This window comes from Pollachius pollachius (assembly GCF_949987615.1).
Source record: "Pollachius pollachius genome assembly, chromosome: 16".
In the NCBI taxonomy this organism is placed as follows: Eukaryota; Metazoa; Chordata; class Actinopteri; order Gadiformes; family Gadidae; genus Pollachius; species Pollachius pollachius.
In genome coordinates this window covers 17,640,257-17,656,253 of record NC_136949.1, presented here as the reverse complement: position 1 = coordinate 17,656,253, position 15,997 = coordinate 17,640,257, and the positions used below count along the sequence as shown (strand labels likewise).

General features: G+C 43.1%; 2 protein-coding genes across 2 annotated transcripts in view; one reads left to right on the top strand and one right to left on the bottom strand.

The window, feature by feature from the left end:
• Window positions 1–537: 537 nt before the first annotated feature.
• On the bottom strand, window positions 538–11,462 carry mrpl19 (mitochondrial ribosomal protein L19). The gene is made up of 6 exons (XM_079753338.1): window positions 11,374–11,462; window positions 11,036–11,153; window positions 3,771–3,889; window positions 3,542–3,676; window positions 1,351–1,532; window positions 538–1,211 (listed from the first exon to the last, which is right to left on the bottom strand). Exons 1-6 carry the CDS (start codon window positions 11,450–11,452, stop codon window positions 978–980), a joined length of 867 nt encoding a protein of 288 aa, XP_079609464.1. The 5' UTR covers window positions 11,453–11,462; the 3' UTR covers window positions 538–977.
• A 651-nt stretch (window positions 11,463–12,113) lies between these two features.
• eva1aa (eva-1 homolog A, regulator of programmed cell death a) overlaps window positions 12,114–15,997 on the top strand; it is a 62,577-nt gene continuing 58,693 nt past the window's right edge. Inside the window, exon 1 of the mRNA XM_079753415.1 lies at window positions 12,114–12,406. Within this exon, the coding sequence (XP_079609541.1) occupies window positions 12,298–12,406 (109 nt within the window). The 5' untranslated portion in view covers window positions 12,114–12,297. The remainder of the gene's footprint in view (window positions 12,407–15,997) is intronic.

Below are 15,997 nucleotides of genomic sequence, written 5' to 3'. Positions count from 1 at the left end.
AGCAGCTCCCGAATTCCACCGAAAAAAACTAATTGACGTTTCCATTGAAATTACTGGGAAATGTTGCACCTTTCTAGGAAACCCATGACATGATTGAATTCTCAGGAGTTCCCCCCAGGCTGAGAGCGTTCACAACAATAGAAGTCAGCAGTAAACTAACTGAAGCTCTTAATTTGGTCAGATAATGCACCCTTGTGGCCAGAGGCGGCGCTTGTCCTCATGTCCCACTTCTACATTTGGTTAACTAGAAGAGTAGTGAAAAACATTTCAACAATTGTCAAAACAATCATACTATTTGCCTAAAAGGCATAAGCATTATATGTTTTACTAACATTTAATCGCTTTTCTTTCATTAAATCTTCTGAAAGCTATGGTGTATTTGCTTTCCTATCTTTCCTGGTGAATGCAGAAAAGACTGTCTACCAGCTACCATGGTAACCCCGTGTGCAACTCCTGCAGAGCCTTTTTCCATCCAGTTCATTAACCACTGCATTAGCAAACACCAAGAATCATTTAAAGCAATTGAACACAACTAAATTAACATGGACACAAAAGGCTTGCCGTTTTAATAGCTTTTACATTTATAAACTACAGATAGATCACCATGATACCCCATCTAGATCCTCCTGGCATATTAACTCCTGATACTCTTGGATGGAGACGGTGGAAGAGTGCAAGTTATTCAAAGTGCACTGCTGCTCCATACAGACGTAACCATGTACATATTTTTTATTAATATCCATCAGAGGTGAGTTTCGAGAAGCTTTACCAGAGTCCATTCCCGCCCTCGCCTCTTGTGGCTCTGGTTGTCAGCCTCCCTCCGGTATTATCTCTGCATGAGTCAGCGTGACCTAAGGTTGATATAAACGCTGTTCAGTGTCCATATCCAAACTGGTTTGAGAGGGTTGGGAAACCCAGGAAGTGTAGTTGGTATTGGGCCGAGTGTCCCGGGACGGGGCGTGGTTCCTGGTTCTAGTTCACTTGGCGGTGGCGGCGGCGGCCTCCTGCTGCAGCTCTGTGTAGATGGCCTCCTCCAGCTTGCTGGTGTCGTACTCCTTCAGCATGTCGTACTCCACCCAGGGCTGCGCCCACTTCTGGGCGTGCTCCATCTGCTCGGGGCTCAGGCACAGGTCGAAGCGGATGCCCTTCACGTCGTACTTGGGTCGCTCCCAACGCTTCGACCACGGCTTGGGAAGCATCCTCACCCTGGTCTGGTGGTTGTACACACACACAGTTAATTAATTCTTCATAAAATTCTTCAGAGGATGTGGATAACAGCCTGTGCACTAAAGAGCACTTGAATGGATGGTTTCAGTATCTACTGAAGCCCCAGCGGCCGGGCCCTCTCACCTTGTTCACAGGCACCTCCCCGGTGGGGGAGGAGGGCTGTGGCTTCATGTCCGTGTCCACGGTGCAGAACTCTGGCAGGGCGTCTCTCAGGTACATCAGGTTGTCATCCAGCCTCTTCTCCAGCTTGAGCACCTCTATCTGCTGCACGCGAGGGCTGTACATCTCGTAGCAGATCTCCACGCCTAGGTGTCGAGAGTCATGTCATTTCATTCATTCTATTGATGAGAAGAGACGCGCCCCAACGGCAGGCTAGCAGGTGGGTGTGAAAAGTAATGTTTGGGAGTTAAATATTAAATTCCATAAATATACCGTATTCCCAGGAGAGCATCAAGCTTTACATAATTCAGTCCTATGTAAAATAACAATGTAAGGGACCTGTACAAGACCACTAGTACAACTTGGTGACCACTATTTCTTTTGGACCATGACGGCAGAAACGACCGATCAAATATAAAAAAACTGTATGAATATTACATCAATTAATTAATACACTAAAGGCGTATGAGAGAGAAAAAGGTGAAGCTTACAAGCCTAAAAATGCCTGAAATCTGTTCCTGTAACAACAATACATGTGGTTTATTCGAAAGTTTACCTTGAAAGCGGTGATCGGAGCAGGCACTGCTGCCCTCTATTGGCTTGAAGGGATACTAACTACCTATAGCAACCCTCTTCATATGCTCCCTTTAATCTGTTCTTTCTTTTGCTCTCATTGAGGCTGTTGAGGAAAATGTAATGACATTTTTCCATCGGTTATGACAACCACATTGCATACAAGTGATAACCATTTGGAAAATTCTGTACCACAAATGTGAACACACTAATTTCAGTGTGCCACACACCTTAGTTGACTCTTTCGGGTTCTCCTTCCAGGTGCCTAACCGAATGGTGACGGTGCTACACTTTGATGCCATTGGTATGCTATGCTTTACCTTTCATCAGATATCAATTTGGTTTCATAGCATTTGATTTCCCGAAAGCAACAAAGAGGACGTTCTCATTTCAATGTTTGAGTGCCAATTTCCACCACAGAGAGCTCTATCCATGAAAAGTAAGCCTTATCGGATTGTATTCTTATTGGGATAAACTCAACAATGCTGCACTATACGGGTCATCCGCTTTGTTTCGGCATGAGATTGATTTCCCAAACATCAACGGTTGACATGCATGAACCACTCTGTCATTAAGTCTGAATGACATGTTTCAAATTGTTCTGGCGTCATGAGGGCTTCACAGACTCAACCAATGGGAGGATTTCCTAGTTACAAACATGGTTGGCTCTTGGCTGCCCGTGCAACCAGGAGGCAATAAACCATTTTGCTGCCATAAACAACTGTTGTCAGATTAGTGACTAAAGTAGTGTTATTAATGTATGAACCGCTTTTACAGAATTTGTGCTGATCTGGCCTGATTCTGCTTGTAATTATAAATTGTTATTTCCAGAGGTGAATGCATTTTGTTTCATTAATAATTTTGAATATTAATTTACACAGCCAATTTTTGTCGTAGTTTCATTCAAATATCACTGACATTAACAGTAAAAACTGTTTAACTTTTGTGGTTGTTGTGGTTGTTACTGTACTGAACCTGCACCGACAAGATCAACGATGATCATAGCCTACTTTTAACAGTGAAAATCTATTAAACGATTTTATATCTTTAAATGAATGACCCTGATGGGAGGGGATAGTATGTGGCAAGATTTAGCAGGGGAATTAAGGTAAATCTGAAGCAAGCTTCTACACAGATGAAAGAAGAAGTAGGATATCCTACACGTATCTGAAAAAAATATCTATGTGCATACAAATCCTAATACGATGACTCAAATCTGCCCTTTTACTGACTTATCTGTCTTAGATCCATACCCTTCTCATTTGCATTATAAGGAATGCCCCCATGTTATACATAAAATGGTCAAACCCTGACTGGGATAAGCGCAGTCAACGGCACAACAAATAGCTGCCATCGTGACAGTTGTGCATCTGCTGTCTATACTTTCTACCCATTCGCTGCGCAGACCTATCTGCTGTGCTGTTGCCCGGAAACCTTATTGCTATTAAATACAGATACATTGTCATGAATAATGAGGAGATTGCGACCAAGAGGTTGTGTTGCCCAACTCCTCCTTGTTGCTTGGGGATACCATTTGATAGTATTTTTTTTTTTTGCGCAAGTAAGTATAAGGTGTCCTTACCTTGATTGTCAATAATGTTGCGCAGGACAAACGTAGCTCCTAGCCCCCGACCACCTCTCTGAATACAGATGCCCACAAAGCGGTTGTTCTTTCCAGTGGCATGAGGGTCGGTCATGGTCACTGCAAGGATACTCCCTAAAGGCAAATGCACCATGGAATAATTCTATACAGTTCAAATATCAAACACAATTAGACAGTACCGAATCATTATTCTGAATGGAACTCTTACCAACGTAAAACTCGGGAATGTTGAGCACTTTCCTCCTGCGGATCATATCCTTCCTCTCTATGGTGAACTTGATCGGCTTTGTTCTCTGCCGGGGTGGGACGAACTCCGGGCTCAAAAACCTGCGACAAGTGTGACAACATGCTCTGTTTGTATATGCAATGTATGAATACAACACATGTCTTGAGCAATATGTGTTGATTTGCGTGATAGCAGCGTACATGTGGGAGGTAAACATTGGAAATAAGTTATATTGTACTACATTAAGGGCGCATTCAAACCAGGAAAGTCCTTAGTTCGATCTCTTTGGTCCGGACCAAAACGCAATGTTTATTTTTTGGTTTGGTGCGGTTCCTTTTCACATTGCAATTTTTCGCAACAGCACGAGAATTTGTCAACAACGCACATTTGTGCATAGATCGTTCAATCATTGGACAAGACGGTCGTGGGCGGGGTAACGCATAAAAAAAAATTAAACAAAGAAAACAAAGTCAACAAACTATGGAGATTATGGAGATTCAGCATGCTGCCCTCGTTGTGCTTATACTGATTGGTTTCATACAGTTACAAACACTTGCAGTACTTTTGGAGCATCAGAGGCGTTTGGCAAAACATCGATTTTATGATGTTATTCTATCCGCGGACCGCTCGAACGCCTTACTCCCCATCCTTGTACTGAATGTCTTAAATGCATCAAAATTATTATAAGTGTTCTCCAACATACTTTATATGTTGGTGTCTGCTCAAATATTCAAAAGACATTTCGGCTGCTCTTCGCTACATGTTGAGCCACGGCACATTCTTAACGGGTCTGATAAAGTGATGCCGGTGTTTCAGTTCAACTCGTGACCGTGTTAACTGGTGACCATCAGCCGAATGTGTCGCTTGTTGTCGTGGCTACGGCAGCTGTTTGAAATCGGGAAAAGATTCGTAGCTGTCCTTGCGAATGCCTCTTTGATTTGTTTTCAATAAAATGTCAAAAACATACCAATCTCATTCGTACTGCAGTATTAAAAACTACAACTATCTTCTTCCTAAGAGCAGGAGGCAGCCAGATCAACTTGTGACCCGAATGCCCATGTTATTATAGACAAAACCTAATGTTGTGTTTCCCTCCACTGCCTACAACCCAGCCAAAAACACTGTTATGCGCTCTTTCGCCATCATTTCAGTCACCTGATGTGGTGTAGTCTCTTGCTCTGGATCGTCTCTCGAGAATCAATGTGACACAAGGAAGGCAGTATCAATCTGAGACACAATGTTTATTCAGATCAACAAAGCATACCTACAGATCGTCCAAGGGATTATAACGCCCCTGACTAGTTCTTTCAGTAAAGTAGCCTATACGAGCAGAAAAGTGGCACACACGGTTAAAATAAGAATACATGTATACATTTTATGAAACAATCACTCATGGGGATTCATTAATAAAACGACATGGGAATGACACATATGCACATTTTCAGATGTAAGCAGAGATTGTCCGAACCCACTGATAAGTTACATGATATGGCACAAATCCCAACAAACAGGAACACTATGCGTTTGGAACAAATGATTGATTGCATTTATATAGCGCTTGTAAGTGGCCAGACGGTTTTATCCAAAGCGATTTACAATAAGTAGGCCTACATTTGTCAGAAGAAAGAGAAACGAGAATATATTGCTGTCAGTAATCTACAGTAAGGATGTTCATTGCACCTCTGAGGTGCTGCTTTCACCAGTTTCCCTTTCCCCACAGAAACGGGTTCTGTCAGGTCATCTGTTAAAAGATTTAGGGAAGTCAAGTATAGGGAAATATTTTGGTAAGGTCGATATTGATTGAAGCTTACCAGAACAGTCTCCTGGCCATTTCTATCCATTGCCACCTGCTCGTATATTTTACTGAAATAACTAGACAGGAGCGTTATCATCCCTTGGACGATCTGTATGCTTTGTTGATCGGAATAAACGTTGTGTCTCAGAGTGATACTGCCTTGCGTCACATTGATTCTCAAGCTCGCTGTAGGACTGGGTGATATGGACCAAAACTCATATCTCGATATTTTTTGTTCGAATGGCGATATACGATATTAAAACGATATTTTTAACAAAACGGGTAAAGTGTGTTAATTTAACTCCACTCCACAAGTATTCACCATCATCCATTTATTTAGGTTTAGTTTTTGCTCAATGAAGCACAGCTGTGCTTTAACAACAGATTTAAAACAAGTGTTGCCTGTTTGAAACATGTCAAGTACTATTAAAAAAAACAGTGCAGTGCAACAGTGCAAATAGCATACACTTATAAGGATAATGTGCAAATAACAAACAATGTAAAACAGGCTGACCGAAAAACAGGCCTTCACAGTATTACATTCAAAACAGAGAAATATAATAAAACACAGGCCTACATAAGCCAATATTCTGAACTAATAGGCAGGCATACCCCTGCAAATAACAAAATTGTAAACAGTAGTACAGGCCTCACCTGTTTGAAAATATACAGCTGCATAATTAGTCAACTATGAAAATAAAATGTATAGAAAATAAATAAGCCATAATAAACTCAAATGGCTAGATATATTGTAAATATTCACTGAGGTAGACTGAGAATATTTAGTCTTTGAACCAAAACTATAACCAGAATATTTAGTCTTAAGCCTTCCTATGTAAACTTGTTTCTTACAGGTTCTGTGCTAGGAAAACAAGCCTGTCAACTGTTTCAGGCTTCAGGGATGCCCTGTAACAGCTTAAAATGTTACCACTGCAGCTGAAAACTCACTCTGAAGGAGAACTGGTTGCTGGTACTAAAATATAATTATTTGCTACCTTGCTAAGCGCTGGATAGATCATTTCAAATTTCCTCCACCATTTAAGAGGTTCTGTATCACTCTCAATCCTAGCTGACAGCAAGTAGCTTGAAAGTTCATTTTCAGTTCTCTCCTGCTGTGTCGGTGTGTTGCCACTGCTGGTCACTGTGCTTTGTTTGAAGAAGCTAGCTAGTGACTTTTTCTTCTTTGCTGCGGATGGTGCCATTGACACTTCTTGCTCTACAGGCTCAGACAGAGGCAGCTGACTGCCTTCAGCCAAAAGAGACTTTGCCCCCTCAACAACTATTTGTTTCAAGGCATCAACCCTGTCTCTTGGAATGTATGCATCTTTGAAGCGTGGATCCACAAATGTGGCCATGTCCAAGAGGTCACTTGTGGCTGGATCAGAGTACTTATCAGTAAGGCAGTCCACAATGGTGGACTTTATTGACCTGCACAGCTCAGTGTCACCTTCCTCCACTGCCAGGGTACTCGTTCTGAAAAGATGAAGGACAGGTCTGACATAGGAAAGGGTCACATAGTCCTCCCCTGACAAAGCGTCCGTGAACTCCTGGAGGGGTTTTAGAGCCTTCTGGACCGTCTCCAGTACCTCAATGTCCTACCATGTGAGGACTAGGTGCCGGCTCTTTTTGTCAGAGGAGAGGACCTTGGTGAAAGCCGCCTCTTGTTCCAGGATCCTTTCGATCATCAGCTGCCTTGATCCCCAACGTGTGGCAGATTCTGTAACGAGCTGATGAGTTGGGAGGCCAAGCTGTTGCTGGACTTCAGAGAGCACCCTCCTCCTCAGCCAGCTGTAGGAAAAGCTGCTGACGATCTTTTTGCACAGGAAATGGCCCTTGTGATGCGGCTGTCATCCATCCCATGGCCTGTGAGAATCAGAATCATAACTTTATCAGCAGAGTGCTTTCTTAAAAATATAAATATGGTTGATCTGCTTTTCAGTCAACCCACAAGCTCTAACACAGATGGCGTCGACGGGTGAACTACTGATGGTATTGTGTGTATAAAATGTCCTCTTTAATAAACAATCTGTAGACTTACAAAGTTATCAATGCCTTGTTTTATATGTTAAGACCCTTATTATACTACCAAAGAAGTGTCGGGCTACTTTTAGCCTTGTAAGTGGTTTAAAATAGCGATTTAGTTTTTACCATGAGATTATTTACCATTCCAAGTTTATAGCGCTTTGGTAGAATCAGCTAAAATCAGCCAACTTAAGAATGCGTCGACTCTGAACTTCGTTATTCGAATATCAAAAAATAAATCAAAATTCAAACGAATATAAGGCAGCCCTTAATATTCGAACCTGTTATGGGCAGGCCAAGAGGGAGAGACGTCAGTCTATTCATAATATTGTAATGACCACGGAAAAGGCAGTGAATATTGATTAGACAGCAATTTATTAGATACCTAATAAACCGTTGGAACACGCAAAACCGGTAACCATAGCAACGCCGGTAAACAAACCCCGCAAAACCCAATCCAGGTCTTACTGAAGGCATTTAATGGTCAAAATATTATTAATAAATATTTGAATATATTAGAATATTAATATTAATAAACAAACAAACTTCGAATATGATTTTTGGGCAAAAGTCAAAGCCCTAGTCTATATGCGCTTGAAAATAATAGTTTTTCAAAACAATTTCTTTAATAATACTGTAGAGACACTTACCAATAGCCAAATGAAGTCGGTGACCAAAGCACTGCATCCTCAGCCACTCATTCAGCTCCAACGCCTTGATGATGTTGCTCCCGTTATCTGTCGTTATAGCTACGAGTCCCTTTTCGTCCAGCCCCCAGTTAACAATCGCATGTTGAAGAGCCTCTGCAATGTGTTCACCCGTGTGGTTGTCTGGAAAATAGCTTGTTTGGAGGCACGCTGTATTCATCTCCTAATCTTCAATAAAGTGCACGGTTATACACATATACGGCTCGCATGTGCGGCTTGTTAGAAATATGTCACTTTAGCTGGTCTTTCCGCCAAGTTTTTTCTGCACGTAGCATACATCTCTGGCAGAACCTCCCGAGCAAAATGATTGCGGCTGAGCAATTGGTACCGTGGGTCAATTGCTTTCAACAAATTGATGAAACCCTTTTTCTCGACCACGACTATAGGGACCATGTCCTTGGCAATATGGAATGCCACCAAATTAGTTATATCGCGCCACTTCTTACTTTTACGGTCATAAGGCACGGCACTGATTAATGAAGCTTGCAACGAGCTTTGCTTCAGGAGAGAGACATTCTGAGACTGCGAGCCTTTGGCTGCAGCAGCAGCACCATGTAGTTTTACACTCTCTTTATAGAGCAGTTGGTGGTTCTGCTGCAGGTGACTGAAGAGATTTGTAGTGTTTCCACATTTTGTCGTAACCTGTTTCCTGCACGCTTTACAAATCACGTCGCTTTGCTGTTTGTCTTGAATCCCAAACCCAAAATAACTCCAAAAAACAGAGCCATTATTCTTTTTTTTGTAACCAACTGCTCACTGTCTACCATTGTGTCCGCCATGTTTTGGTTCAAAGTTTGTGATGCGTAACCTTCTTTAATAGGTCCATGTGCGTAACGTGGGTGGGAGAACACTACGTACATGTAAGGGGCGGGATTGAGCAGCTGAACATGGTTTGTAGGCTCAGAGAGCAGTGGTCGGCTTTATAAAATAGCGCTCGCAAGGCAACATCAAAATAATATATAATATACCGGTATGGCGATATTGTCTCAACTACAGATCGCTTTCAAAAGTATACCGGTATAATTTTAATAACGGTATATCGCCCAGCCCTAGCTCGCTGCTTTGCTTAGACGATCCAGAGCAAGAGACTACACCACATCAGGCGACCGAAATGATAGCGAAAGAGCGCATAACAGTGTTTTTGGCTGGGTTGTAGGCAGAAGAGGGAAAAACATTAGGTTTTGAATAACTGGTGTAATGGCCTCTTCTTTTTGGAAACGAGAAAAATACCATGGTCTATAATAACATGGACAGTCGGGTCACAAGTTGATCTGGCTGCCTCCTGCTCTTAGGAAGAAGACTAGTACTGCAGCTGATCAAGTCTCTGTGGCTAAACGGCACAATGGAATGGAATCTCAACTTGAAATATTTTTCCCCCAAAATGGTATGAGTTCGAATCCCGTATTTATTATTAAAAAAACACACACATTTTCCATTTATGTTGGCTTAAAATGGTTCTACGTGACAAGTTTCCTCCAATTAGACTCTAAACACGAATGAGATGGGTATGTTTTTGACATTTTCCTGAAAACAAATCAAAGAGGCATTCGCAAAGACAGCTACGAGTCTTTTCCCGATTTCGAACAGCTGCCGTAGCCACGACAACAAGCGACGCATTCGGCTGATGGTCACCGGTTAACACGGTCACGAGTTGAACTGAAACACAGGTCTGATAACGTGACGTTGGTCGTTGAATTTGAATTTATTTGTTTATTTTTTAAATAAACAAGCAGCAATGGGAGCCTGTTTCGTCCAAAAAGGCATATTATTTTTAGAACTGGGTCGGACCGAGCGCGGTCGCTTACACATCTCAAGCGAACGTCACCAGGGTTCGTTTGGAAGCCAACCAAGACCAGCTCTCCGGCTGGGTCTCGGACCGGCTGTTTGGTCCACACCAGAGTTCAATGGTTTGTATTCACACCATCCCAAAAGGTCCGCACCAGCGATTTTTTTGGTTTGGTTCACACCAAACAAGGCAGGTGTGAATAAGCCCTAAGAATAGAAAATGTATGGCATGTGGCTCAGGAGGTAGAGCAGGATGGCTGGTAACCGGAACGTTGGACAATAGGTGTGGGTACCAGATTGACTCGGCTGCCAGATCGACAGGGTCCTAGATGCGCAATAATGACGCACTTCCAGTAAACGCTGTCTTTTAAATGCGCATGCGCGTTTCATTCATTCCCAATGATATTCCCAAGTATTAATGATCTCCTTTTATCTCCTAATCTATGAATAATAATCTAACGTACAAAGATTGATCAGATAATATTTGTGGCTTTAGATTGATCGCTAACGTGAGCTAATAAACGTTAGGGGGGGTGATAATTACTTTAACATATGTGAAAACAAAAATATATGTGTAACCGAGCGTTTTATTGTTGCCTATACTTGGGTCATATATAAAAGAAGAATTGGTTAACTCCATTCACTTAACGGGGCGATCCACTTTATTTCCAGCGCGAGGGTCAAAACAGCGACCGGACCCAGAGTCAATCTGGCAGCCGAGTCAATCTGGTACCCACACCGGCTCCTCCTAGCTAAGGGTCTGGGTGTCCCCGAGCAAGACACCTCACACTCACTGCTCCTGACGAGCTGGCTGTCGCCCTTCATGGTTGACACCGCCGTCGGTGTGTGAATGTCTGCATGCATCGTTGCTTTTCAGTTTGAATAAAAGCGTTATAAAACTTCCCTAAATGTAAATAATTGTTAAAGACATGACATACTTCCTCAACGACGCCACACTCTGGGTCTTGTCTATGATGACGGGCTTCACTGGAGGAGTGAACTTGGATGGCTGCTCGGTGTCCAAGGCGAGACGATGCAGAGACGTGGATAGAGACCCTGGTTGTTGGAAACAGACAGAATTTACAGCCATATTTAAATACGAAAATGTCACCTTTAAGACGTTGAAATTGCATATGAAATACGACAATTCCACCATTGTCACCGGGGTTAGCTAACGCTACCTAGTGCAAGTTACAATGCTAGAATTAGCCTCCTCTGTAAACTACAATCTGACAACATGTTACAAAGCTTGAGGAATAAGTTTGACTTTAATTACGTTCATTGTGAAGCTGGACATTCCGTAATAGCCTTATAGAAAAAATAGCTCTGTCGAGCCTCTGGATGCAGGCTGCCATGGTTGACCTTGTTTAGTCACATGTGTCTGTACGGAAGCCCTATGAGACCAAACTTATGAAAAGCGAAATGTCTGTAGAAGCAATACTAAGAACGTCCACTAAATGTCAGTAACGGACCGTCACTGAGAGTTGATGTTTTCTGGTCATTTTGAACGCCGAATTATTACAATCGTGTTTATGTCGATTCATTATGTTCTTATTTTAGCCTTGATAAGTCCTATATCTTGTTCTGACATAAGTCCAAATCAATGTTTGGTATTACTATTTCTATGTTTTTTTGGCTCATGCACATTTTTGGCTCATACATGTTTCACTGTGATCATTAGTCTAATCACTTCATGTCACCTATTGTCCTTCTAGCCTAATTACATTGAGTGATTATGTATAGTCCCATCAGATCACAAAATCATCATCAGAAGCAAAAGACTTTGAGACCACGCGAGACCAGGTTACCGGGTAAGCCTTCAGGTGGCTTGTCTTCTGAGCACAACAGCACCTGGACACCACCACTACACATGCTGCAGCAGTACTGGGCCAGCACCACACAGGCTGCAGCAGTACTGGGCCACCACCACTACAGGCTGTAGCAGTACTGGGCCTCCACCACTACACAGGCTGCAGCAGCACTGGGCCACCACTACACAGGCTGCACCACTACACAAGCTGCAGCTCCGCACCGGCCGGACGGGGCACCTCACTGTGATCACTGGTCCGGGATGATGAGGGAAGGAAGAGCGACTGGACCACACGTCTTCTGCTGCACATGACGCAGATTCAAAGAGATCAATGTTTTTGCTGGATGTTCCGATGTTGAGGACAAACTCCCAAACTTTGAGGCTTCAAGGATGTTCTTCTCGGATGGGACTCTCTCAGCCGTCAGATATGCGCTCCTGCTAGGAGTTACTTGTTTGGCCACCTTCTTCGATTTCACCAGGAGTTCCCCGGACGTCTCAGGTTGGTTTAAGTGGATGGAATAGAGTTAAGTGTTGTTAGATGAAGTAGGCTACCCTAGTAATAATGTTTAACCAGATGGCAAATCCTCGCCATAGCGCCGCATGTTTTACTACTTGTTTTGCTGCGCGCTGCGACATGCAGGAATAATGTTTGTTTCCAACATCAAAAAGAACACATGTATTTCATGTATTGCGTCCACAGCTTTGTTTTGTTGATTTGGCAGAATAAATGGCACTTGACCTAACGCAACGAATCGCGAAATGTTTTAAGTACTTGTGAAGCCAATACTAAAAAATATCTACCAAATATGTGCGTGTAGTTAACGTGTTAATACATTTAATGTATTTATCTAATACCTACATCCAGCCATCTAGCTTTTACAATTTAACGTTTTAAGCAATGAAAATGTAGGTCTGCAATGTGAACAATGTATGTTTATTTGTCCTTCCTAGTTATTGAAGGTCCATGATTTCATATGCCCGTATATTATTAGATTTTTTGTACCAAACCCCACAAAATAAATTCATTTGCATCCACAGACCAATGAAATAATGTGGTAGCCTAACTAATAAGCCAGTAAGTACGCTAATGAGCTGCTTGCTTAGCGTCGCTTCAGCGATGCGCTACTGAGCCCAGGGCGGCAGCACTAAAGGTCTTGTTTACGGTGTCATAAAGCAGGAAGGGAGCTTTGTGTCAATGTTAATTGGCCTCTAATGGGTCTAATGGTTTGAAAAGAATAGACTAACACGGAGAGGGAAACGTGTTAAAGAAAGTGTGCGTGTGTGTGTGTGCGTGTGTCCGTGTGTGCGTGTGTGCGTGTGTGCGTGTGTGTGTGTGTGTGTGTGTGTGTGTGTTTGTGTGTCTGACTGATTATGTGTGTGCCCGTGTGTGTGCGTGTGTCTCTGGTGTGACTGATTATGTATGTGTGTCTCGGTGTGTTCGTATGCTTGGGACTGACTGTGTCGTGTGTGTGTTTGCGTGTGTGTGTGTGGGTGTGTGTATGTGTGTGCGCGTGTGCGTGCGTGTGCGTGTGTGTGGTGTTCCAGGCTATCCCTATTCAGCTGCTTATATTAATGGTGCAAGCCTGGTGAAAACATTGACGTCGTGTAGCTTTCCCAAATATATTGTTTAACCAATCAAATTACATGCATCATTCCAAAATGTTGCATTTCCCTTGCCTTTTCCTTTGTAAAGCGATTGCGATGCAGCACAATGGACTTTATTCAACCACACCAAACAGTTTATTCAGGATTTGCTCACAGGTTTACCTATATCCCGTTTTAGGAATGATTATTGAAGCGTAGAGCATTAGGCTGGAGTTAATTTGTTGAAAGCTCAAATTCCCAGCTTTGGTGCAGCATAGACACACTTCTATTCAACTTTAACACTTCCCCTGTTTGCCTCTTATTTTGACTGACAGATGGTTATGTGGCCTGCATGTGGTCCGTTTGGGGATGCGCTGGCTGTGTATTGCTTTTCTGCGTTCTTCAGTGGATCCTATGTTTCTGTTTCATTTCAGCACATCATTTAACCATTTGGTTGGGGGATCAGTGATCATATTGATCCTATAGGTTAACCCACGCCTGCATAAGAAGGACCTGATCCAGCCTTATCATTATTCTGTTGTTGTTGAAGGAATTGGGGATAAAAGTGGGAGGCTTGGGATTCCTTGATACAAAGGGAAGCCCCTCAATAGCCACATTCCTGGCCCGCCAGAGCCTCCCTTGAGACCCAGAGCAGCTCTGTGATTGACAGGTGCTCCTGGTGCTGCAGGGTGACAAGTTGAGTAGTAGTAGTAGTAGTGGCCTAGACTCGCACTTAACATCTGTCCGGCGGCTCTCGTCTGTCACCTGACCCGAGTGACAGTCAGGGTGACAATGGCAGCGGGTGATTGGGTGATTGCATGATTGGCATTGTGACAGCCTGGTTGTGTCTCCATCTTGTTGTTGACAAATCGAAAAACAGCCGTCAAAACACATTTGCTGAAAGTTGACAAATATGTTTCCTCACATAACACACATAGTTGTTCGATATGGGTAGGAAAATGGACGTGTTATGTTGTTGTTGGTGTTGATTTTCCTATGAGTACACACACTATATTTAGTGTTCAATGTCTAAGCCCAATGTTGATATAAAAAAAAAACTTGTGTTGGTGGGTAATTGAATCCAACCCTGTGTCTCTGTTATCATCTTCTGTAATACCAACACACAGCTGCCTGCAGGGCTAATCAGAGGTGTAGAGTGAGTGTCTTTACTGAGCAGGCCCCCTTTGGGCCCAGCCTACCTAAGCTAGCATGCTACAATTACTCTATAGGCGCCTTAGAAGCAAGGATGGAGAAAGCATTATTATGGTTGGGGGCAGCATTTTCACGCTGTCTTAGCTACTAATATAAGACAAGAGATGACACGTTAAGCAAATGTAATGGGATGCAGCTATTTTTTTTAAGTCTAACTTATTATATATTTGTATTTATCTACCTATCTAACTTAATATTATAATATTGTACTTACATATCAACAAATGGGATTTTGACAACATTTACCAACAAGTGAAATGAGTGTCCCTAGTTGAGTCAAATGATTCTGGACAATCAGTTAATGTGTGAGTCCACACATTAAAACCTAATGGACATTTCATTCTGTCCTCTGGACGCCCTTTCACTGCAGGTCGCAGTGTTCACGTGACCGAGGTCGGGCTGAATACAAGCTTTACATTAAAGCCAAACCAGCAGGGGCCAATTGTAAATCTCCCCCAGACAGTTACAGTGTAACTGCTTCTCTTCTCTCGCTGCCTGTGTCATTGAACACTTGGCCAGACCTTTTTAATGCCAGTCAATGAGACATGAGGCTGTAAAGGGGTCAAGGGGTCAACAAAGGTCAAACTATGCTTGCTAATCTGTGTTTGTGTGTGTGTGTGTGTGTGTGTGTGTGTGTGTGTGTGTGTGTGTGTGTGTATGTGTGTGTGTGTGCGCGTGTGTGTGTGTGTGTGTGTGTCCATGTGTGTGTGTTTGTGTGTGCTTGTGTGTGTGTGTGTGCGGGCGTGCGTGAGTGTGTGTCCGTGTGTGTGTCCATGCGTGTGTGTGTGTGCATGTTTGCGGAAGCCCCTCGTCTGTCTTGTCCTGCTCTGCTTTCATTGTTGATTCCCCTCCCATGCTGAGAGGGAAAATAAACAAATCCAATGCGCAGGGGAGACATCATAGAAAAATAAGTATTCTAGGTGGTTTGTTTCAGGTTAGGGTTAATGACCAGCTGGAGCCCCGAATCTCAAGACCATTAAAGCGTAAAACACAACTTTTGACAGGCCTGCTTTATGTGGGTTATGGTTAGCTCTCTTCAGCTTAGCCCCCCATTGTCCCTCCACTATACCTGCCCCTGTCTCTCGCCCATATTACACACCTTCTACCCCCCACTCACAACTCCTGTGGCTTTCTATCTACCCCTAACACATACACACACACACACACACACACACATACAGACATATGCACACAGCAGACACATGCATACACACACTCACACACACACACACACACACACACTCACACACACACACACACACACACACATGTGCTGCTACCACTGCTCCACCCT